Raw genomic sequence first — 24906 nt, forward strand, 5'->3', positions numbered from 1 at the left:
AAACAAGCAACTGATGCAGTGAAACTAGGGAATCAAGGGAGTGAAGAGCAGATTTGCAAAACACATTGAGAAAATCAGAACATACCTTGCGTGTCTGGGAGTGGGAACATGCCTCGGTATGTGAATAACTCTGAAATGTATAGATGTATGCTCTCTATTCTCAAGGACTGTGTGTCTTGAATCACGCTGAATTATGGTGTCTTCAGTACTATGGTAAAGTAAAAATATGTTCACCTACAGAGAGACCACTGCATCTGGTCCCACAGAGCACCATCCTTTTGAAAAAGAGGAGTCCATTAAAGAGCATGATTCAGGCATTTCTTGAACCAGTGTGCACAGAACAAGTAGTTTAATGAATAGAAATAATGCAGTTGGCTTTGTCCATCTTCAAGCCACAGGAGAAGATTAATTCTTAATTAGCAGAGATCATATTTTCATATTACTTCAGTTAAAAAGAAAGACCAAGGAAAGAGAAATCCAGAAAGCGTTAGCACAGAATTGTTTGTTCATTGGGTTTTTCATTGTCTTTCATGAGATCCATTCAAACGGTCCTCCTTCCTTTTGTTCCCCTCCCACCGCATGTTCTCGTCTTCCTTCTCCCCTCACTTCTCCCATTCAGGCCAGGAAAAGCCACCTCCAGAAAACCAGTTTAGCATTAACAGAGATTAGCAGCAGTAGAGAGTCCAACATCTGACTGGATTTCATATGTAGCGGCAATGGGGAGTTGTATAAATACAATATGACTGCCAGCAATTAATAATGTGAATAATTTTCACATACACATTGTGCTTTACAAACATCAATTCATCCTCACAACACCTCTGGTAGAGGGTAAGTGTTGTCATCCCTATTTTGCAGGTGAGGGTATTGAGACAGAGATGAAGTGACTTGTTCAGGGCCATGCTGGGGAATCAGAGAAAGGACTAAAACTCAGGAGCTCCTGACTCGCAGTGCCTAGATCATGTTGTGATTCTTCAGACTATTCTGTAATATATCCATATCATCTCTAGGAGTACTTGTGGCACCTTAGAGACTAACCAATTTATTTGAGCATGAGCTTTCCTAAGCTACAGCTCACTTCATCGGATGCATCGCAAAAGCTCATGCTCAAATAAATTGGTTAGTCTCTAAGGTGCCACAAGTACTCCTTTTCTTTTTGCAAAGACAGACCAACACGGCTGTTACTCTGAAACATCTCTAGGAGTGCCTTTCATTAACACCTCAAAGCTAGTCACTCGGGAATGAAGAGATTACCTCATCCTATCAATTCCACTCTCCAGATACATGATCAACAAAGATCATTCTACAGCTGCTGGAGTTTCTACATGTATTTCATTCCTCTACGATAATAGTTACCTACAGTAGTACTACAGATGGGCCTAAGCCAAAATCCTGGTTGTAGACTGCCATGGGGGGCAACACTCACTACTGGACTGGTGCCTTCTCCTGGTCACACTGGAGATTAGCTCAAGGATGATGCCCACCATCTATGATTTGCACCCCATCACTCTGTCTCTGCTTCCGCCAGCAGCCTCTCCAGGATCTGCCATGTCCTCTTCATGATTCAGCCCTCCACCCATGTCACCATCTGTGTTTCCCCCTCCTGGGGGTCAAGACCTCGCAGTCCATTCAGCCAGTCACTTCCCTCAGTGGTGAATGGGGCGGACTCTGGCCTGCCTGCTACTCCAGGTCCTGACCCAGGGACCCTGTAGTTGGCAGCCACTTGCTGAGTCCCCTCCAACTGTTCAAATACATTTCCCTGGGCCACTTGCTCCTGGCCCCAACACCTTCTTCACCCTTACATGAGGGCCTCTGCTACTCAGTCCCAGCAGCCAGCTAGGAGCTCCCTCTCACATTCCTGGTCCCTGCCAGCAACTGCTCTGTCCATGGTGCTAGCGCCTCTTTTACCTGCTAGGAACCCTGTCCTTACCCCCTGGAGCCCCAGGCTGCAACTGCCTGACTCTGGCCCCATAGCTCCTTTTATATGAGCCCTGATAAGCCTGGATTGGTTGCTCTGAATGGTTGAGGCCCACACAGCCGCTCTAGGCCACTTGGAGGACTCACCTCCACTGCTCCCTGCTGGGGCTAACCCCTCCTATGCTGGTGTGGGGTAAACACCCCATCACATAGTCACACACCTAAACAAGAGGTCAGTTTGAATCCAGATCCATACCATGTCAGCCTAGTACAGTTAATAACTTCTGTTTAGCTGAAACCTAAGAATGAACACTCACACATGGAGTTAATGAAATAACACCTACTTCTGAAATCCAAATGATCCAGCCAAATGAAATAAGATTCCCCATAGAAATGTATAAACTAGTCTCATGAGTGTGAATTTAAGAATTGTAATACGGGAGTATACCAATGCTTCATCTAATCTAATATCCTGCCCCTGACAGTGATCTATGTTAGGTGCTACAGCGAAGGTATAATAGAACTTTGGGGAAATTTCTTCTGGAAAACAGTTGGTAAACTGTTGGTAAACATTTATACCCTAAATTACAAGGATTAATAATGCTTATACTTTTTATTTTAGCTAGTAATGCTTCTCTTATCCATGCACGTTTCTATCCTTTTCTTAAATCCTGCTGAATTATGAACCTCAATAGAAGTGAGTTTCACAGATTAATTATTAGAGCTAGCTGGAAAGATTCCGATGAAACAGTGTTTCGAAGTGTTTCACAGAGATGGTTGGATTTCACCGAAGTTCCAACAGAGCCCTGCCTGGTTAGCTGCCAGCTCGACCATCTGGCTCCTCAACAGCCTGGATTACCGGAGCCACAGTTCAAGGACCACCCAGGAGGTGCCCTTCCTTTTTGTGGAGAATTTCAAAAATTTGGGGTCATAATCAGAATGAAAACAAATTCAAAATATCAAACTCTTCCGTTAAATGGAATTAACTTTTCTCCTCCATGCTGTATTATATATTGTGCAAACATAAACAATTCTATTTTATTTTTGTCATCTTGTATTGGTAAATAGTAGTGTCTGACTGTCCTTAAGGTCTGTTATTTCATATACCTCTGCTTTATTATCTCCTTTCATTCTTCTCCATTCCACCATAAATAATCCCAATCACTAATCACTGGTTTTGGAGAGAACCCCATCTCTCATCATCCTATAGTCATTTTTGTATTCCTTCTCTAAACCTTTTCTGTTACCATTCTGCATTTTTATGAGGAGGTCACCAAAGTGTTCAAGGAGAGGATCCCTATCAACTTCTATAATGACTTGATAATATTTTTCACATTCTCCTTCTGTCTTTTTCTGTACTATGCAGTGGCTGACATCTTTGGTGTTTTTAATGCCACTTCCCATCTTTAAACTCTCCACAGTGACTCCTAGTTCTTGTTCCTGAGAGGTTACATTCATTTCAAAATGCATCAGCATGTTAAAAGTCCTTTAAACTGGCATAACAATGTGCATCACATTGCACTTGTCTATACTGAATTTCACCTGCCCAGTGACCTACTTGTTAGGTCCTTCTGGAGTTCCTTAGAATCCTACACAGTCTTGACTAACATAAGTAATTTTCCTGTTTCACAATTCTCCCTCTTCTCCAGGTCCTTAATGGTAACATTGAAGACAATCAGTCCTAGCCCTCTGATTACTGGTGTCTTCTCTAGAACCTAACAGAACTTAGCAATAGGCCCAGTCTAGAACAATAGTCCATACGCACCTGATATTGGAAGGGGAAGGAAGAGTTTGAAATCCAGAATCCAGACCTAAACATTTCTCAATTTAGAGTCTAATGCTCTAATGCGCTGAGCTAGAACCCCAGTTCAGAACACTCCCACGTTCTGTGCCTGGTGAGAAAAGGGGTACTGGGAAGAATCCAAATCTAGACTTGGAATCCTGATCCAAATTTTGCATCTTGCACCTGTGTCTAATGAAAATAGGATGTGCATTTCTTATGGCAGTCTTAGAGACAAAACTTTAACTCACAAACTTAGAGCACTGTTCTGTGAGGCACCCCGCTATGGATTTATTTCCATGCTGAGAATTGTCCATCTATTTTTAATCTTTTTTTTCCTCATCTTTTTACCAACTTTTAATTTAAGGCAGGACTGTACTTCTCACTGTGCAGTTACTAAGTTTCCATAATAGGCTTTTGTGAGGGACTATGTCGAAAACCTTTTGATAATCTAAATCAATTATATCCACTATTTCATTAACTCTTTCAGCTGTTCTGTTTCAACCTTGTATTATAATTGTACTGATTTTTTTTCTTCAGGATTTTTTTTTTTCGCCCTATATGCTGAGCTTGACCAATCAGGTTCAGGAATAGATTTTGTTTTAAAAAAGGAAAACATAGCAATGACAGCATGGCAACAGCAGCTGCTGCACAAAAGCAAAATAGAGAAATCGACTTCCGAAACATGAATTTGCTGTTAAGTTATTTTTGTTGGTTGGTGAGTGTGTGGGAGGATTGTAACTAAATAAGTGAGAAAATAGCTTACAAATAATTCATAAGATACTTAAATTGAGAAGACACCTTAATGATTGCAGCTGCCTTCTGGCTAGCCCTTGTGATGTATTAGTGTCCTCACTCTTGAAGATAAAGGTCACATCAGATATAAGCTCTTGTATATCAGCATGTATGTAGTATTCCATCCAAGAAATAGCATTAAGGAAGCATTAAGATTGAGTAATCAAGCACTTAAAAGTCAAGAAATGTACAGTTGTGGTTGAAAGCACAACAATAATTTTGGTCCCTTGTGCTTCTATCTGGAAGAAAAGGCTCTTCCAAACTCTTGGAGGCAGTGTGGTCCAATAGGTGGGACATTGAACTAGGAGTTAGGAGACCTGAGTTTAATTCTCAGCTCTGCCACTGACCTGCTGTGTGACCTTGAGCAAGTCACTTCACCTCTCTGTGCCTCTGTTTTGCCTTTCACCCTTTGTCTTGGCCATGTTGGCTGTAAGTGCTTCAGGGCAGGGATTGTCTCTTATTATATATTTGTGCAGTGCCTACCTCCATGGGACTCCAGTCTCAGGTGGGGCCACGAGGCAGTACTGTAAACAAAAATGATAATTGGGATTTACCGCCAGCCTGTTGTCCAGACTGCAAAATATTTTGCCACCGGCTGCCCGAAGACCTCTAATTCTAGCCATGAGCACGAGAATTTTTGTAACCTTAACTTTAACAGAAATAACTACTGATGAAGCTTTGAAAAGCAAACTTTAAGTGTAAGGGAGAGTTCAGTATTTTAAATACATTCACAATTCATTGTGCCGAATGATCCTGTCTTCCTGGTGGGAGATGTTCCACACAAGGCAGAACAGGAGAAGTAGAGAGTCTCAGGCCTTTTTCGATTGACAGGCAATTGTAGTGCTGAGTTTTTCTTGCCACTACCGAAAAGAAACCCAACTCCGAGATACAAGGACAAAAGTGAGATAAGGACTTTCCGCAACTAAAGCTGGATTCACCCCCTAGACATCCAAAATCTGTCTGTCGGCTTGTCTAGCAGTGGAACAGTCAGTGGTGACAAGACAACAGCTTCTGGATGAATAGGCTGGTTGTACACATTCATGTCATTTGCTAATCTATACTGAACCAATAGCTATGATCTCTGGTTAAAACAATGTGGTGGCCTTTAAAGGAACACGTCATTATGTCCCTCATTTGTTGCACTCTCCATAGAACCACAACTGAGATCTGAGATTACAACAGGATGCTAGCTTCAAAGGGCTGCCCCATGACATGGCTTATATTGTGTAGTTATTTAAAATCTATTAAACATTATTGTTTGCAAAAATGTACATATTATACATTTTTCAAAATCCCCTCCAATCCTACCACCCGATAGTTTAGTAAAACTCTGGGCGAGAGGTAATTCAGGCAACTGGGAGTCAGGAATTTTGAGTTGTTCCCATGTTTCTACCACTGACTTGCTGAGTGAGCTATGGCATGTCATTCCATCTCTTTTTGCCTCTGTTTCCCTGTCTGTAGAACAGAACTAATGTTTACCTACCACGTAGAAGTGTTATGGGGATAATTAACTTACAGTTATGAAGAGTTTGAGCTCTTCAGCTTACAAGTTGTAGAAGTGCAAATTACTGCTATCATAGTTACACTTGCTGTTGTGTGTTTGTTTATTGTTGCAATTCTGGATATACAAAATGTAGCAAGAGAAGTTATTGGTGCTCTCCAGAGAACATAAAAACGAAGAAACAACCACGAAAGTGTTTTGGTTGCCTCTAAGGCTTTCAGAAATGATGTTAAAAGCAAGCAAGCGAAACATTGGGCTTAAACAACTTCACTTTTGTCTGTAGTACAATTTCTGTTTTAAAATTACTTCGTCTTAACATCTTTGTTTACAAGTCTCAGAGATAGCCCTTACTTTTGTTTTCTCATGTGTGTTTGTCTTTCACTTGGTGTGCACAAGAGATTGAGAGAGAGAGAAGGCATCTATTTGCACACATACGAGCACTCCCAATTCGAATTGTAAAATACGATCTAGTTGGTCAGGATGGGATCATGTGATCTAAAACCCTACCCTCTCTTAACTGATTTTGTGCACCAAAAACTGACTAACCAGCTGGTTGCTAAGATCGGGTTAGGTGACCCTGTGACCTTCTATAGACTATCAGTATGTTAGCTCTGTGTCTGACATATATTTAGAGCAAAAACACTCTGAATTTGAGATGACTAAACATATAGCAGCATTTTAGTCACACTGCCCAGCTATTCTCTTTGCGTGTGTGTGTGTGTGAGAGAGAGAGAAATAGGCATAAAGATCATTGTTAGATATATAACAACAGAAACACTTCCTGGTGCTTTTGGGGGCATGCAAAGGCATTTTTGTTAGCTTTGATTTTTACATGGTGTTTCAATCCTTTAGTGCTGGAGCTGATGGTTGTAAAGTAAAACTACTGCCCCACTGTAGGTCTGTCTTTTTGGTCTGAAAAAAAAATAAATCACAGGACATTTGTTTGTAATAGCGTTACGTGACCTCTGCTATCCAATGACCAGACTGGTCAGTGGTGTGGCAACTACTGAAAAGTGGAAAACTATTTTTAAGCTCAGCCATTTGATAGTGTTAGACTATCCAAGGCAGCTAGACTTAGTACAGAGAGAAAGGTGCTATCCAGGTAACTGGGGTAGCATCAAAGAAATTAGAGATAGAAGAGGCCTTTTAGGTCAAGATCCCCCTCTGCCAATGCAGGATTTTGTAACAGTAAGGGTTGGTCCTAATGGTGTTGGCCAAAATTTCTCATCCCTCCCCCATTGTACACTGTGCTGTGCGCTAGTTAGTTATCGTCTCTCACATCAGTAGTGGCTGCGTGTGAATGCCGCTGAATGCGCACAGTTTGTAGAGTGCAGTTTGGACTCCTTTGGGAACAGATACGCTTTAGAACTATAAAATGCTCCATTCAGTGCAGCGCTGTCACTTTAAAAGTGTGGGGGAAACATGAATTGTCATGATGCTTCTTGCAGGTAATATTTTGGATTCGTTCTTCAGACAGAACAAATCCATGCTGGCACTTTCCAAGTTTAAAAGCTCCATTTTGGGTGAGAGGCCCAATTCTCAAATTGCAAACATAGCCTGAAGAGCATCCCATGGTGGGGGACAAACTCAAGATGATGGCTTTTGCAGCGCCCTACCAAATACTCTGTTTTGCTTATCTGGGTCATAACCACAGACTGCCCTCTGTGTATGTGTACGTTAATAGTTTTGAATGGGAATTAGTCTTAGCCATAAAGTTCACATCCGGATCAGAAAGCTTATTTTATTAGTGTCACCTTTTTAATACTCAAGCTTCAATACCATGGTGATGGGGACCACGTATGTACATAGATACCATAGTACTGTCCTTAAATTCAATTAGTACATTAATATTCCACATAACAAGCAAGGTATATGTGAGGCTTTTAGTCTGTAGATTTAAAATGTTTGGAAAATGTTATATTTTCCTCCTGTCTGTAGATGATTTGATGCCAAAAGAAGATCTGGTCCACAGTTAATTTTAGAAAGGCTAACTCTATTTACAAAAATAAACCCAAGCATGGAGAGATGAAAACCAGATGGATGGGAAAAAATGGGCTCCTGGTCTGCAGAAGTCATCGTAGAAGCTGATTTGACAGATAAACATGCAGAATATCTCCTTTTTTTCATTTAACACTATGCAGAGGGGGGATGTGCTCTGGAGAAGACATAAAGCTCAAGTTCTCCTCAAATGACCTTGCCACCTTTACAGCATATGCCATCCCATCCTCCAAGAAGCAATAGAATGTATTTATGTATATTTGTAGATTGCTATTGGGTTTTCGGGAAGATTGCTGAAAGACTTGGCACAGGTAAAGGGCAGATTTTAAAGAGCTCCGAGGGCTGGAGAGATTGCTGTTTGAGTGGCTTGGCTGCCTTGAGGTCATTCCTAATCAGTTGCATGTTGCCTAAGGAAGTGAACATAAAATTTTAATGTTGCTATGAAAACAGCCACCAATCACGCTTTCTCCCCTTTGTGTCCATGCTGCTGTTTGCATTGCTGTGGCATCTGGAACAGAGAATAAAGTCAAACCGGGGAAGGGAACAGAGCTACCTTAAAGTGTGTTTAAGAACGCCGAGGTAGTATCGGCACTCAGATGACAGAGGCTGCAGCATGACAGCTGTTACTGGATCGTGCATACAGGCCCCCTGGCAAAATGCATCAATTTGTATGATATCTGGGTGTCTTTTTTTCTGTTTTCATAATTGCCAAGATGATGTCTGCATTAATCTTCCCCTCACTGCACCTCCAGCTACAGGAGCTGAGTGGAGGATGGCAGACTGTCTGTGGAGAAACACCAGCGTTGAGGGAGAGTTAGTGAAATGTATGTCAGTGAAAAAGGCTTCCTACCAAAGAGGGTGAAGACCACAGGCAGATTCCTCAGAGGCTGCTGTAACCACATGAATGCCTGAAACTGGCAGTGCTGTTCTCCCAAGTCCTTCATTGGTTAGGTACCAAGGACAGTACAAGGAGCCTCTTTGGGTATGTCTACACTTCAAGCTGGGGTATGATTTCCCGCTCAAGGAGATATGCCCAGGCTAGTTTTGATCAAGCTTGTGTGCAAACAATACAGTGTAGCCATGGCAACACAAGCAGCGAGAGGGGCTAGCTATCCCGAGTACGTGCCTATGGCCTGGGATGGGCAGTTAGCTCCTCACGCTGCTGTGGCTATGCTCTGTTTTTAACACAGTAGGTCAAGCAAAGCTAGTGCAAGTATGTCTCTTGGAGCTGACAGTCACACCCCCAGCTCAAAGAGTAGGCATACCCTTAAAGGGAACTTCAGTAAATCTACCTCAGCCCTAGCCTGTGTGGGCATCTCTTCAAGGGCTGAAATGAAATTTACTTTTCATTCATGTTCCCTGCTTATTCCTTCACAGATTTAACTGCGACTCTTGTTGGGAGGGTGAGATGGGAATTCAACTGCTCTTCATTCAGCCATGGGCTTCCTTCCATATGTAACTGATCTTAGGTGTATGCTGGAGGAGGCACTGCCTACTGGGTGATAAGGGAATTCCCTCTCTTTTATTACATATTCACAGAATCTGTGCTACGCCCCAGCTATTAAACAGCCTTTTGGAGGAACTCCTTCGTGTGCCAGCCCCCAAGGGGCTCACTCTTCATTCAGGATAGGCCCTGGAGCCTCACTGTCTCTGAAACTGAGCATCTGTCCTCCAGCACTCCTGCTTCATGCAGTGAGTTCTTCCCAGCGAGTCAAAGTGAGATAACTGCTGGTTAGAGGCTTGTACACTCTTCAAGGACCAATGCACCTCAGCATGTATTTGCAGTGACACCAGACTGTGTATTCAAAACAGTAGGTTTATTAGTCAACTGGAACACAGCCTCAGAAGTCCTTAGCGTAGAAAAGTGAAGGTCAAAATAATAGTCCGTCTGGCCAAGCCAAAGCAATCCACCAGCCAAGCTGTAATGGATTTCATTTCAGGCTCTGGCTGTCTCTGAACCCTTAGTCAGTTCCAGATGAAAGAAACCAGCTTCTTCTAGAAGCCCAGTCTTTATCCCTTGCTGGTTACCTCCCAGTCCTTTGTCTCCAGGCAAGGCTGTGCTGAGTTCATAGCCCCAACTGCTGGAGCTTATTGCTGTTGAGTGTTGATTGTTCAGTTGTTGGGGCTTCTGTTGTATATCTGGACCCTCTGTTGATCTGAGTTGGTTTCAGCCAGTTCCTTAGTGAACCATTTGTTGCGGTTGAGACAGCAAGGTGACACACCTCATGTACTGCACTGCCCCCACGAGCAGCTTTAAACCTTTTTCCTGCACTAGGTAGCAATGCAAAGTGCAGGTGGAAACTGAGGAATACATAGGAGTCATAAAAATATTACAGAAAATTCCCACTTCCTCACAGTTTAACAGTACAAGCCCATTCATTTCAGGTCTGACTTTGAGAAAACACATACTGTATTTTGGGTGGCAAGTTAATCGATCTGCTTAGTGTCCCAGTCCCCAGTTTCTACTGTGCTTGGATTTGCCAGTCTTGGTGAATCATGTCATGTGTAGAGTCACTACTAACACCAAACCCATGTGTTCAAAACCCATGAGATTGGACTAAAAGGACTGAGAGTGTGTGTGTGTTGGGGAGGGGAGTTATTTGCATTCTGGTTTGTGACATTTTAGGAGGAAGCCATCTGCTCCAAAGTGTGTGAGAGCTTTTCAGGGTCAAAATCCAGCCTCAAATACACATGCAAAACTGTGTCCTCATTGCTGCTCAGAGTCCCTCTCCCCTTCCCCTCTGGTACCCCCAGGTGGAAGAGCTGTTATTCTATCCCTCTTCATCTCCCTGCCACTATCTTCTTCACTCCCTCAGTCTTCTCCTGCACTACATTGGTTTCCCTCTGGCCCCTCACACTTCATCATACCCTTCAGTCTCCTGCCCTCCCCCCCATTCTCCTGCAACCCCTAAATCTACCTCCTGCTCCCTCCTCAGTCTCCCCATGCATCCTTCTGTAGTGTCGCCACTGCTCTCACATTCTCTGTGTCCTAATAGTGTCCTGTCTAGCCCCTCCAACCATGGATTGGCAGCCATTTTGCCTGTGGGCATGTCTTTGGTCTCATTGAAAAGTGGGAGGTGGCAGTCTTCTTTATTAGTGATAGTCTCACTGCCTCATGCAGATAGATTGTAGTGAAATGGCAGTCATCTTGATGACTTCAAGTAATTAGACAGTAATTGGAGAGGGTGGACGTTCTGAATAAGGGACAAGTTGTGAGTTGGTGGCTTTTAGTTGTTTTTATGAAACAGATACAAAAATCAGAATTTCTAAATTCACAATAAAATTATGAAAGTTGACAACACTGAGCCACAGAAGTTTCTGTTACTCTGATGCCAAAATGAAAACTTAACAATGGCAGACAGTGATTATATGGGAGTCATAAAGCATCAAGATTCAATTTTATGCAAGGACAACTGGTGACAGGTTGAAGTCTGATATTTCATGCTCAGATGGGGTCAGACTGTGAGGCTTTTTTATATCTTCATGTGGCTATATTTTTCTTTTTCCTTTTTGAAGAGTGATTTTACTCTGTGTAGTACAGAATGTGTATACAAGGGGCTCAGGGCGCACCATTGCTTTTCTTGATTTTGGGTTTAAACCCAATTTTTGCCCAGGGAGCCAGATTACAACTAAATAAGAACTAGAACAGGGTAATGAATAAACTTGATGCAAATTACCAGTGTAGTCTGCCATCTGGTCCATCTGTTACTTTGTCCTGCACAAACCCTATACTGCTTGGATGGATAGGAGCAGGCATACTTTTTATACACCACCCAGTCCCATGGTCAAACCCCTAAGGTCTAATGTCTGATTGTAGTTAAGTTAATCACAATGGGTTCCCTAGGACAGTGATGGTCACAGAATCTTTTTGTTCAATTCTCTATCCTTTCCCTTCTTATGACAACACATCCATAAGGCTACCAAGGAGATGAGAAAGATAAACGTATTAATCACACACTGGTGTCTGCTGGATAGTAAAGTAACAGTAGCTCCAGTGAGACATGCCTCACAGGCATCTCATATAATCTGCTCAGTTAACCATTCCCAGCCCCTCTCTCCCCTGATGTGCAGTCACCCACTGTCTCTTGCAAAGAGAAAAGCCCATCTCCTGAAATGAGAGGAATTTGTTTTTTAGCTGGTAACTAGTGAGTCCTGAAGTCTGCACGACCCCCTTGCTCCCTGAGTCACATTAATCACTGCAGCCACAGGCTTGTGTCTATTTTTCTGCCTATTTGTTATAATTTGGAGAAGGGAAAATAAGGAAACTAGCGGCCCCTGGCAGGAACACAATGCAGAGAGACTGAGCAGAAGAGTGGTGTCTGTCTGTGGAATCAGTGATATCACTCAGTGAGTAGAGAAGATGCAGGCAAGGTCTTTCTCATTGGTGAGGTTTGTATCCTGTCTCTTGAGGCTCAACAGTTCATTGCACCAGCAGCAAGGTAGTTTATGAAATGTTGCCATTTACCTTAATACCACTTCCGTCTCTTCCGCTCACACAATATTTTGCAAGCTTTGTTATACATGTTCTCTCACTTGTCTTACCATTCAGAACTGCAGTTCAGAACAGAGCTAAATGGCTCCCCGTTGCAGGAAGCAGCGAGCACAAAGACCTGTTAATCAGAGCCTATACAGATAATCCTAGTCTACCCTCTTCTTTCTCAGTTGTTACCTGCTTCCAGGAACAACGAGGTTATCCTCTTTCCCTTTTTTTCTTCCAATTCTCCCAGTGAGAAAGAGAAGAACTTAAAAAATGAATCTGCCTGTTACTGTAGCTAGTACCTCTTCTAAACTGGAGACTCTCAGACACAGGGTTCTGTTCCCAGGCCGTATCACCTCCCTCAGATTGTCTGCAGTATGGGATCCATGCTGGTTTTTGGTCTCCTCTTAGTGTGTCTTTTGGGGAGCAGGTGCTGGCTGGCTGAAATTGCAGCCATGTTTCTGTCTTGCACCAGAACCCCATCCTCTGATTTTATCAAAAGGGATGGAGAATCTTATCACTAGTCTCCAGAATACCTTTGAATGGGAGATCTCAGTAGGAGAGTCCATGGCTGGCTGCTATTTTCCTTTATTTACATGGAGAGGAGAAATGTAAATTTAGCTAAACAATAGCCCCTAGCATTGCAGTGTAAAAGTGCAGAGTCGTTTTAGAGGAAGTAACGAGAGATTTTTCTGTGTCTAATTTGTCTGTCCTACAGTGGGTTGGCATTCCACTTTACAGAGCACATGTGGTAAAGGCTGTTAATGCTTGTTAACCATTCACTCTGCCTTCATAGCTTGTTAGCCATTCACTCCTCAGTCTGACCATTCCAATATGGTCACTTCACAGGTGGTCCGGAAGTTGCACCATGGACATCCTAGCAGTCCAGCTAGTCAGAAGCTTTACTTTGACACCAGTCATGTTAGGACATGTATGTCCACTTTCTCTGTAGGTGCCCCCACTGAGGTGCAGTACCAATGGCTGAGAGGTTAGTACCTCTTCCTTGTTTCTAGAATTAAGATACTGTAGCAGCATTGGGTTTTTTAAAAGGTATCAAACTCTTTTAAGAGAGGACAAGGGGGAATTTGGTTCAAAGACACAATCCCACGTTTGGGATTTTTATTGGTTGGTATTTGAAAAAAATCTGTGGATTCTATACCTTATTCTCTTAAGCACTCATTTTCTTTTCTGATGAAAGACCTTTTCAAATACCTCAGCGGTAGGTCCAAACATCAGCTATTTCTACTAGCCAGAGGTCTGGTAGGAAGTTATAGCATAGGATCTTACGCTTAGCCTTGCTGGGTACGTCTCCACTGCAATAAAAGACCTGCAGCGCGGCCAGGACTGGCCCTGGTCAGCTGATTCGGGGTCATGGGGCTCGGGCTATGAGACTATAAAATTGCAATGTAGACATTCAGCCTTGGGCTGGAGCATGGGCTCTGAGACCCCAATGACAGGGCTGGGTCTCCGAGCCTGAGCTCCAGCCCAAGCCCAAATGTCTGCATTGCAATTTTTAGCCCCGCAGTGTGAGCCCAAGTCAGCTGACCCAGTCTCTGAGACTCTGTGCCGCAGGTTTTTTATTGCAGTGTAGGCATACCCGTAGGCTACCAAGAGTATTCTGTTTAGGGGATGTCCCCGGGTGTATTTTTATCGTATTAGAATATGGTATTTGTCTCTTCCTATCCTAAGCTGTTGTGTCGTGTTTCTATGTGGCGTTAAATAGTTGCCAAATTCCGCCCTAGAGGTGGCTGCTTCAGTGGTGGGGTGAAGTTGTGAAAATAATAGTTTGTAAGTACATCCTTCAGGATCAAAGTAGTACTTATCAAATAGTATAAATATTTATAAACTCTTCCTTTTACTTAAAGCTTGAGACCTTTCCTCTCGTTTTTAGGGTATCACTTTTTACTTTCTAAACAGCAGCAATTTGTGGGAGACCTCATGACAGAAGAAAAGTCATCCATCACACACTTTTTCTCTCCCCAGGACTAACATCCACTCGTTTACTCCCCAGGAGAGAAGTGGATACAGTTTGACAAATGTTGGTATTCGTGTTTAAATTTTCCTTTTTGCCATCTCCTGTGGCCTGTGCAGATGTACACACATAAGTCAAAGCGTGTGAAGGAACTTGCCCATGTGCAGCGCTTCACTTATTAGTTTCCTTTGACACTGAGTTAGTGTAATAACCGGCGCTCAGTCAGTTTTATCACTTGTGTATATAAAACGTGGGTCATGTTCCAGATTAAAGATGGAAGTGTGCGAGCTAGATGCCTGTACTAAAGAGACAGGAGTTGTGGTTCATCTCAATATTGAATAATAAGCAAGAGACAGGAAGTATTTGTCATAAATCTCGACATGTGCATGGGGTTGGTCCTCCCTTACCGTACCCCCGTATTCAATTTTCATCCTGGCATTGCCAGGCACTCGCTCCTCTTCATTCAGCAGTTAAGAGCAGCTTTTTCATTACGTTCCCTGGAAGGCACTTTATAGAGAAGTATGTCCCCCTCTGCCTCATAAATCCACTTTATATTTCAAGCTTGCGACATGGGGATCAGAGGTCTTGGCAAGAAGCAATTATTATAAAGAACCAGTTCTCCCTCTTTTAGGTTACAAAGAGAATATTATGGGGAAAGGGAATTTAGCTGAAGAAAAGAAGAGGTCATTTTAGTGAAAGGCAGTGTTCCCTGATTGATGGACGACCACACAGCCTTATTAATGCTCGGTCGTTAAATGTCCCGTAGGGCATGGCAGCATGATGTCATAGGCTAGCAAAAGCTGCTGGTTGCTACAAAAATTAACAAACAAAAGCAATAGACTAGGAGTGCAATAAACTCATAAATATTTCCAGGCACAACCACATCTTCTGAGCAAATTTGGGTGGTGGTGGTGGTTTTTTTTAATATTTCTATCATTTTAAATGAACAGCCTGTAATTACAGTGATTTGTTAGCTACCTGGGGACCTGATATTTGAGCAGGGTGTAATGCTTAGGAGAGATTGATTAGTGAAGCATAATTCAATTGGGGGATTTTGATAATGATATCGCCACCCAAGAGAGCCAAGTCTGAGCAATTATACAGATCCTCAGAGCCCTCCTGATTGAATTGTATAACTTCAGCAGTCAGTCTCCCCATCCAACCCCCCTCCCCCCCCATCTCTGTGTGTCTCCATCCTTTCAGCTTTGAAGAGATCTTCTAGAGGCCTGTTGAAAGGAGAAAAGATACTTAGCAAGAATTACCCTCTCTACAGAGTAGTCCCATGGTGCAGACACTAAGGAGAAGGCTGTAGTGCACCAACTCCACAGAGAAAAATGTGGGCATCAAATCCTATCTCCTCTCCATCCCACCCTGCCCTGGCCTGAATTTACAACATCAGCCCTAGCTTTGAAGGAGGAATTGATTGTAGTGTTTTTAGCTGAGCAGTCAGACTTTGCAAATACCTTTATTTGTGTGTGTTCCTTTGGGAGGATGCGTGTGTGTGCGTACACAGACTCTTATACGTGTACTCTTTGCTGGGCATTGGACCCCGAGAACAGGCTTAGGGCCCTCTCTGAGGCTGTACTGCCTCTCTCTGACAGCTGCGTGTGGACACGAGGCCTTTGACATTTAGAAAAATCTCGGAATCTAAAGCAAGAGGCAGGAAAAAAAATATTTTCTTGTTTAAAGGTCAGAGCCGACTGCTTTAAAAAATGGTTTTAAAATTGGTTTGTTGGACTGTGACAAGATTTAACCATACTAATGGATGGAGAGAATATTTGATCTGGGCTAGGCAGAAAAAGAGAAGCCCTCCAGCAGACTGGCTGAGGAAGCTATAAAAAGTAAGTGAGGCAAACTAAAGAACTTGAATTAGGGGGTGGGGTTTATGGCAGACAGGAGAGCAGGTGTCGTGTCCAGCTAGGGAGGTGGCATGCAGGTTGTGCAGTGGGCTATGATAACACTGCTGAGTGATGCGGTATTAAGTGGGGTAAGAACGTTGCAGAGTTCCTAAGAGATGCCCCGGTCGGTGCCAGAGGGGTTTTATAAAGTGAAAAGAGTGCCACAGAGCCCTGATTAAAGGAGAGTAGGCAGTGTGGGGTTCCCCGGCTTAGAGACAGCAGAACTGGGGCCTTGATGTAGGAAAGGTAATGCAGCAGGAGGTTCTATCTTGTGAGGAGTGTGATGCGGGAGCCGGAGGGTCACTGCAGATATGCAAAGTTCATGCAGTGAATAAAAACGCCTTTGGAGAAAGGAGGTGTCAGCAGATGAGTAAGATACCAGGAGGTGAGGAGAGCAGTGCAGGTGTCTTGGTGGATGAGTCCATAGCACAAGAGGAAAAGTGTCATGGGCTGAAGAGAACGGTATGGAGAGTGTCACAGAGCCATCTGTATTAGGCTTCACAGTCCTGCCCCCTACCACATACAGGATTGTTCCCTGCAGTGTATTCAGGGTCTTAGTGTGTTAGGAGGTTGCACAGCAGGTGGTTCCATAGAGTGAGAAGAGTAATGCAGACATCTTAGCAGATGAGATGGAGCCGCCCCCGTAGCTTCCCTGAGTAAATGTCACTGGGGCAACAGGTTACTTGTTCATTAAAACACCTAATAAAACATAGCCTTGAAAATAAAGGCGCCCCATTCACTTTGGAGTATTGCAGACTTTCATCTGCACAATAATAAAGTTCCTCACTGTGTCAAGGGGGTGGAGAGTCTCTCTGCCAATCCAGTTCAAGCAGCACATCCTCTTAGGCCTTAACCCTTTGTATGAAAACCGTCATACTGTGAGGACCCTGTAGCACACAGAATGCTCCTACTTCGTGCATCTATTTCATACATCACCCGTGGATAGAGCAGTGGATTTTCATATGAAAAGGAGGAGATTACCCCACTTTGTAGTGAAATCCTGAATTGTATCAAACATCATGATGGGATTTTCTCCTCTTCTCCCTTTCCCCCACCTTTGTTCTCCCCCGCTGCTTCTTCCCCCAGCCAACCTTCTTCTGGGACTTCTGTAGCCCAGCTTCCCTCTCCCCTTCCTCCCTCTCTTCACAGCACTCTAGGGGTGCAGCGGAGGCAGAGGGCAGTGATGTGTTTAAGGGACATTCGTTTGTCAGACTTGCCCACTCCAAGGTGGGAAACTGAGGCAGGGGACACTGCCCAACACACTATGGGGTCAGGTTTGTTTGTGGTCGCAAGCTTTTAAATGTGCTTGTGGTGTTTGCCCAAACAATGCTTGGTTCCCTTTCCCATGTGTTGGCCAACATTCTGTCACTGTGTCTGACCCATGTATTGTGTGACCTTTTGCCGCCAGCTGGTTGGTCTACTAAGAACTGATGACAGTTCATGCCAAGTTTCAGTTTATAGATTTTTGTACATTATTTTAATTTTCTAGTTGCAAAAGTGTTCCTGGGGGCAGAGGGCGTGTGAATTGCTGTCCCTGTCCCACGCATCCATCGAACCATTTGAGAATGTTATCAAACCTTTAACATCATCATCACCAGGCTGGAGAGAGAAATTTCATCCCAGAAGATCACTTTTTTGGAAAGTTTATAAGTAACACAGGCTGAGACAGAAAGTGTAATCTCAACCATACCTATAGCAACACTACCAGTCTGAACGCACGTATATGTCCTGCTGAAGTGACACCGACGAGTGATCCTCCTTTGTACTTCACACATGGCTGCAGAACTTACAGACACCAGCATGGTCCTGGCAACTGCCAGGAGTGACCTCCTAACAAGGACAGGTTTCAGTTTAGCAGCCGTGTTAGTCTGTATCCGCAAAAAGAAAAGGAGGACTTGTGGCACCTTAGAGACTAACAAATTTATACTCCTTTTCTTTCTCCTAACAAGGAGATGCTTTACTTTTTGCAGCATCTAGTGTCTGTAGGTGTTGTGAGCATAGTCGGCTTTAGACCATGATTGTGCCATGCGTGAGAGTGATTCCTGCTGGAGGTGAGAGGAGCTAATGTTTGCTTTCCTGTGATGCTCACGGTTACAGAGAGACTCTTAGCCTCTCTGTAAGTGCAGAGATTGAATGCATTCAAGTATTTCTCTTTTTCCAGGCCTGCAGCAAGACTGATCATCCTGGCATTCATGAGAGGAGTGGGGTGGGTGAGGCTACTCTGCTCCTACCCTTCTCCACTTTCCGTGCCTTTCCTCACACCAAAATAAATCTGCAGCTAGAAACACAGATATTGACTGACATGTTTGGCTGCAGATGGAACGAGCAGAGTGTGAGACAAATAGAAAGTTTATCCTGTGACCGAAAGGGAGCCAGCGGCTCCCTCGCTGGGCTGCTCACCTCTCTCGGGCATTCACTTTCCATGATTAGCTTTAGATCCCACTCAAGCCTTCATCTCCTGCACAGACAAATAAATAGAGTGGAACAAATGGAAAGGGCACACACGTTCTAAGGTACCTGGTTCTCTTAAAGGACTGAGTGCTGACACAAGGCTTTATCTGTAATGCAAGTCTCTGCCTTCAAAAAAAAATATAAAAAACTATAAAGCCTTGAATAATTTACCAATTTCCAGGGTTAAAAGGAAGATTTATGATGTTTTCTTCTGACTGGGAACAGCTAATCTTGTCTCTTATGGAAAAGCAATTGTACTAAAGACTCCTTTCTCTGAGGAGGTTGAAAAGCGACTGCTGGAAGTTCATGTCGCCGCATAGTAGACCAATCCCACTTGTCCCGTAAATACAATGTGGCCAAAAAGCTGCTTCTGATTTTGTAATCACTCAACAGGGCAATGCACCCTAGAAGCACAAAGCACAGTGGGGTTCTTGAAACACCTAGCCTGGGTCATGCACATACCAGTACGTAGTAGTAGAGGGTGTTTTGCCCCATTTAAATTGCTTTTCTGATAAAGATCCTTTATATTTCTTAAAGCAGAATGGAGTGATAATGGAAACAGGCCAAAATTGGAAGGTCTGTTCGCCAAAATGTTGGTGGGTTGGATAAAATAGAACCTGGATCTGAACTGCCTTGGCTTTGGTTTTGCAAACCCCAAACAAACCACCGTGATTTGCCCATTAACTAGAAGTGACAAAACTAGGCCCATAACTTAGGTATTATCTTTGACTCAGCCCTTTCAGTGGACCCACATATTCAGGCCAACTCTAAGTCATGCTTCTTTTCCTTTCACATCTCTAAAAGTAACAACATGCTAACCATGTGACTGTGAATAAGACATTTTCATGGTTTTGGTCCCAGATTAAATTGAGCTAATTTTTAAAGACACATTAGACATTTTTTTCCTCCCACGTGCCATCACTAGTGAGCAGATCTTTAGGTGCCCTAACTATGCATTTCCTTACCTGACCATATTTGGCCTTTTTTTTTTTTTAAAGTTTGGCTTTAACTATGAATCTCCTGGCTTTTTAATGCTTGATTTGATGATAATTACATTCCTGTAATGTATTTTACCCTAAATTACTGACATGTACTCTCAACTTTAACTCTAACATAACAGTGTTTTTCGTTTGGCAATTTCCTTGTTTGTCTGGGGTCTTTTTTAGTACATAATAGCGTACATGAACACTAAACAAGAAATGCAAAGAGAATGTCATGATATTTCTTGTGATTTGAAAATATAAAGTATCAACTTTAATTCATTTTTTATTACAACTTTTATGGCCAGATTCACTGGTACGCTCTGGCTGCTTTATGTAACCCTAGGGCAGTACAGAAGCAACAAAAGTGTACTGGCAAGTTAAGCCGATGGGCAAACTGCTTTGATTCACCAGAAGGACCAGAGCACCAGAAAGAAGCAAGAGTGTTCACCACAATTTCTTCTTTGCTCTTGGTCTCCAAATTCCTGCTGCCTCTTGCATCTCCCCTCATGGTGCTGCACACATGTCCCAGTTTTTCTCTCTCTCCTTCCCCACACAGTCCCCTGCACATACACACTCCAGTTTCCTCACTCTCTACATTTTCCAGGATGCACACCCTGGTTTCTTCCTCCCTCCTGTGGTGCGTGGAGCAGATTCGGTGCAGACTAGCGGCTGAAAAGAAATATTTAGGATTAATATGGTCACTTTTTTCCATTATTTTTCATAAATGAAAATTTGTGTCAGCTGAGGTGAGTAGGTAAAATTTTCTCCTCCTTTTCTCTCATTGTTCTCATAAAGACTGAAGTTATAAACTGAGCTTAGTTAAGTTGCTCTCTTTAAAAGCAGGTACCACCTCGTATTGTTCCCAATGAGAGTGAAGTCAAGCTACCATCAGGGAAGATGGTGTCCCTTTATGTTGTCAGGAGGCCGAGGAACCCTCAGTCTTGTTGAAAACAGAGATGACGGCCATTTTGAAAGAATGCAGCTCTTCATGGAATTTTCTGTCGTAGAACATATTATTCAGCCTCTGCTGAATCAGAAATTTTCAGAATAATGGGGGGCAAATGACAATTAATCTTCAATAAATAAACAAGTATTCCAATGTAGTCTATGCACAAGATTTCACTGAGCTCTAACTATACAGAGTTTTGAAGCATTTGGGTAATTCCATTACTGAGATCATAAGGAACAAATAAACGGTCTGACAGTGGGTGCTAAACTTCTTAAAGAACCCTTTTAAAATTAATTTAAAGTCCTACATGGATTTCCTTGTAAATTCTCAGAAAATTAATTCTGTGCCCAAAGAATAAGGGCAATAATTTGGGGGAGGAGACACTGTATTTTTCATACATAGCAAAGAGAATTGCAAAATTCAACTCAGCCTTGATTATGAAGACAACTGGTGCCTCCATAATATTTGGACCTTCCTCTCACCAGCCTAAACTTTAGTGTTTCAGGTCACATAGAACCAGATCCAACACCCATGGGCTTGGATTTGAAAACCAAAATCTGGCTGCCTTGGCACATCTCTGATTGATAGCATCTGGCCTATAGTCTAATTCAAGGCTGAATGAGAACTCTACACTCTGCGTGGGCTTGTGCATAGATTGCAAATGCATATCCCTCACTGACCTAATTCCCTTTCTGTCTGTCATTTGCCACTTTTTCATCTTTCCCAGTCAGTCTCTTCAATTTGTCCCTATCTGACCCAGTTTCACGATGGATGCTCAGAAAGCAAGGCGGCTGGCTCCACTAAACAAAAGATTAAGGCTCTAAACTTCGCCATCTGGAGTAGTTCATAAAGAGAAATGAACATTAAGCTGAACAGAAGTGGAAGAGCTTTAAACAAACTCTTAATTTACTTTTCCACTATAAAATCTTGTTAAAATCCCCTCCCCGGCATTGGTGTGACAGGGGCTTCCTCTGTGCCTTGCACTCTTCACAATCAGAAGTGACATTTACATGAGAAGTTCATAATGAAATTAATCCTGACTCCTGAAAACATGGAATTGGAAACAAACAGATCCCCGGGGCCTTTGGTGCTTCCCTGACATTATTGCTGCCCTTCTGGCAGGTGAAGATACATGCTGTCTGCGTGCACAAACACCCACAGCTGAAGTCATCGATACCCCTTTTGGGACAGGGGGGTTCCACCTGAGCTGCTTCAGGGTTTCCCTTCTGCATAGACTGTGGCTAGGGAATGTCCTGTTACTGAGGCAGGCTGGACTCTGTGAGGCAGTGCTTATGTTGCCTGTAGCTTTGCTTCGTTAAGGGGGCAGATGAGGAGCAGTGATCATTCCCAAAAGGGAAATGTCTGGGGAGAAAAATGTGAATTTCCATTGTGATAGTTTTGCTGGTTTATTAATAAACAAGCAGATTTTGTGCCACGTGGCATGAGGGACTCTCAAAGCATCCTTTGGCTCCTCTTGCATTTTGCTTCTTTACCCTTTTTATAATCTATGTTATGACGAGAGGAGATTTTTACCATGTGCCCGTATATTGGGATTCCACCCTTCTGTGTGTGTGTCTCCGGAATAATTTCTCCCATCAGCAAAGCACCTGGGTATATGAAGCAAGGTTGGTAAAACACATCCCGTGTGTCTATACTGTGATAAATAACTCACCAAGTCTCAGAGCCCAGGTGCTTGGGTTGCAGGGCTATAAAATTGCAGCATAAACGTTCGGGCTCAGGCTGGAGTCCAGGCTCTGAGACTGCACTAGCTGGAAGAGGGTCTCAGAGCACGGGCTCGAGCCCAAGTCTGCATGTAGACACTGCAATTTTATAGCTCCACAGCCTGAGCCAGCTGACCCAGGCCAGCTACAGCCATGCTCTGGGTCTTTTATCGCAGTGTAGACATACCCGAACTAAGGGGGCTAGTTAAAGGTAGATCATTGGCTCATTTAAAGGGAATGTTCATTGAAAACATGTCTCCTTATCCTCCAAGACAGGAGGGGCTTAAGGACTTTGATTCTTAATGGAAAAAGAGTTTTTTGAATATTTCCTGCCTCCCACGACCAGGCTATTCAAAGATTTCTCTTCTAAAGCATCCCTGGTTCTGCATTTTCTACTATGACTGCATGTGTTAATTGTTCAAACCCTTTAAAGTTTGTTTTCAAGATATTTTAAACATTCTTCCTACTGCCTTATAATTCATTATTCATTTGAGGCTCACACGGGGTGTATTGTTCAGAGATTTTGGAAATGCAGAACTTAATAATGGTCCAATTAAATCATATGTTGAACACCTGCTCTGCAGTAGATAACGTTACTTTGATTAGAATAAGATGCATACTGAAGGAGACTCCATAGTGAGTGTGCTAGAATTCTTCAGCATTTGGTGTGAAATAAAACCCTGCTGTATTAACAATTTCTTTTCCTTTTCCCCTCTCTCCCCTCATTTCTCTCTTCTCCACTCTTCCTTCTCCACTCTTCCTTCTCCCCTTAGGCCTCCAGCTCTTCTGGTGGGAAGATGCAACTTCTGGAAACTGAATTCTCTCTCACAATCCGTGAGCTCATTGACCTGCACTTGCTGCACCAGGACAGCATACCAGCATTCCTCAGCGCTGTAACCCTCGAACTCTTCAGCCGTCAGACCTGTGCTTAGCCCTCACTGAATCCTAGCCTTGCGCCTTCTGGGCATGGATCGTGAATGGATGTGTGACTATCATTGTTTCACCACGACCAGCCTAGTGCAGTGGAAAGGGGATCCATGAGCTAGCCATGCCAAGTTCTTTTTGTTTCTTCTGCTGCATTTGGTTGCTTCCAATTTCTTTTGAAGTCCCCTCTCTCCTTTTCTCTCCAAATGCTTCAGGGCTGTTTGAAGAGGCAACCAAGGAGTCTAAAGAAGGCATTTCCTGCTTCCTTCTGAGCTGGAGTCACATTCCTTTGGCCCAAAGCCCAGTTACTCCTTGACAATGTTGGTCCATCCCAAAGGCCTCTTTTTTTTAATGTTGATTTTACTAACCAATCTCTCTGACAGCTCTGAGCCCACCACACACATGCAGATTTCCACAGTAATATTTCCAGGGGAGACCATGTATAACTCCAGAGTGCCAGAGTTTTTGCCAACTCCCACCCCGCTATTTATAAACATTGAAACCTTTTTATTAAATTGCCAGCCTCTTATGTAGTCAGTCTCAACAGGAGTCGCTGTCGGGAAGAGCGTGAGAATGCTGGCTTTGGGGAGCTCACAGCTTCTCGCAGGAGGATCCTGTTGAATTGGGTCTCAACCTCTCCCACTTGAAAGCTCTTTAAAGCAGAGATCACAGGCTCTAGGGGAGATGACAGCTCAAGCTGCCACCAACAAATGAGGACTAAGGGTTGGCTTCTGGGAGTGCAGGATGTTTGTGGACAACTGGAGTCATGGATAGTGGGGCCCTTTGGATACAGCTCGCTGATCAATAAGTTGACAGTCTTTCAAGACATAAAACTTTGCGAGATCTAGTCCTTCATAATTCCAGATCCTGGTTTGCCAGAACTCAGCACCTGGTATACCCTTCTCTCTTTCTCCCTCTTGTGCTGTATGCCCAGTGCTTAGACGTCATTTGAGTGCTTTTCCTTCCTTGCGCAAGACTCTCAGGGGTTGCTTGGCTTATCTCAAGAACATAGGGAAAGGAGCAGGGAGTGGAGGGCCTCTTCGTGGTGTACTCACTGCATTGCTATTTTGTAGCCTAGTGTCCATAGCCAGAGTTGTCACTTTCTTGTATTACTGGGTGTAACCTCCACTGCCACCACCTCTCTCTCTCCTGACTCAGCTGAGGGATCCTTCTGACAGCTCTGAAATGTTGTACTATGATGGAGGGGTTTGGTTAGTTTGTTTTTCAGAATAAAGTGTCACTTCTCCATCTGGGTGTATGCTTCTTTTATTGGGCGTTTGCGTCACTGGTATCCGTTTGATAATGGATGGTGAATCAGTGATGCTTGGGTTGATTTTACCACCGGAAGGGAGGGCATATTACGCAGACCTTCGGTTCTCCAGGCACATCTCATTAGTGCCAGAAACGATACTAGTCAAAGTCATTATACAACAGAGATCCTGCCAATACAATGGCTTCCCCTTGCCATCCCATTATGCTTTATTCCGTAACCATGTGGGAAGGCAGTAGCTTGTCCATTCTCAGCAGGAATCATATAGGA

The 24906-nt window shown here is 43.4% G+C and overlaps 1 protein-coding gene across 4 annotated transcripts in view; it reads left to right on the forward strand.

Annotated features, from left to right (window-relative positions):
- MAD1L1 (mitotic arrest deficient 1 like 1) overlaps positions 1 to 24614 on the forward strand; it is a 563294-nt gene extending 538680 nt beyond the window's left edge. For all 4 annotated transcript variants that reach the window (XM_048868281.2, XM_048868284.2, XM_048868285.2 and 1 more), the window contains one exon: positions 23216 to 24614. In XM_048868281.2, the coding sequence (XP_048724238.1) occupies positions 23216 to 23374 (159 nt within the window). In that variant the 3' untranslated portion in view covers positions 23375 to 24614. The remainder of the gene's footprint in view (positions 1 to 23215) is intronic.
- The last annotated feature ends 292 nt before the right edge of the window (positions 24615 to 24906 follow it).

The sequence above is a fragment of the Caretta caretta genome, chromosome 10, assembly GCF_965140235.1.
Source record: "Caretta caretta isolate rCarCar2 chromosome 10, rCarCar1.hap1, whole genome shotgun sequence".
Taxonomy (NCBI): domain Eukaryota; kingdom Metazoa; phylum Chordata; order Testudines; family Cheloniidae; genus Caretta; species Caretta caretta.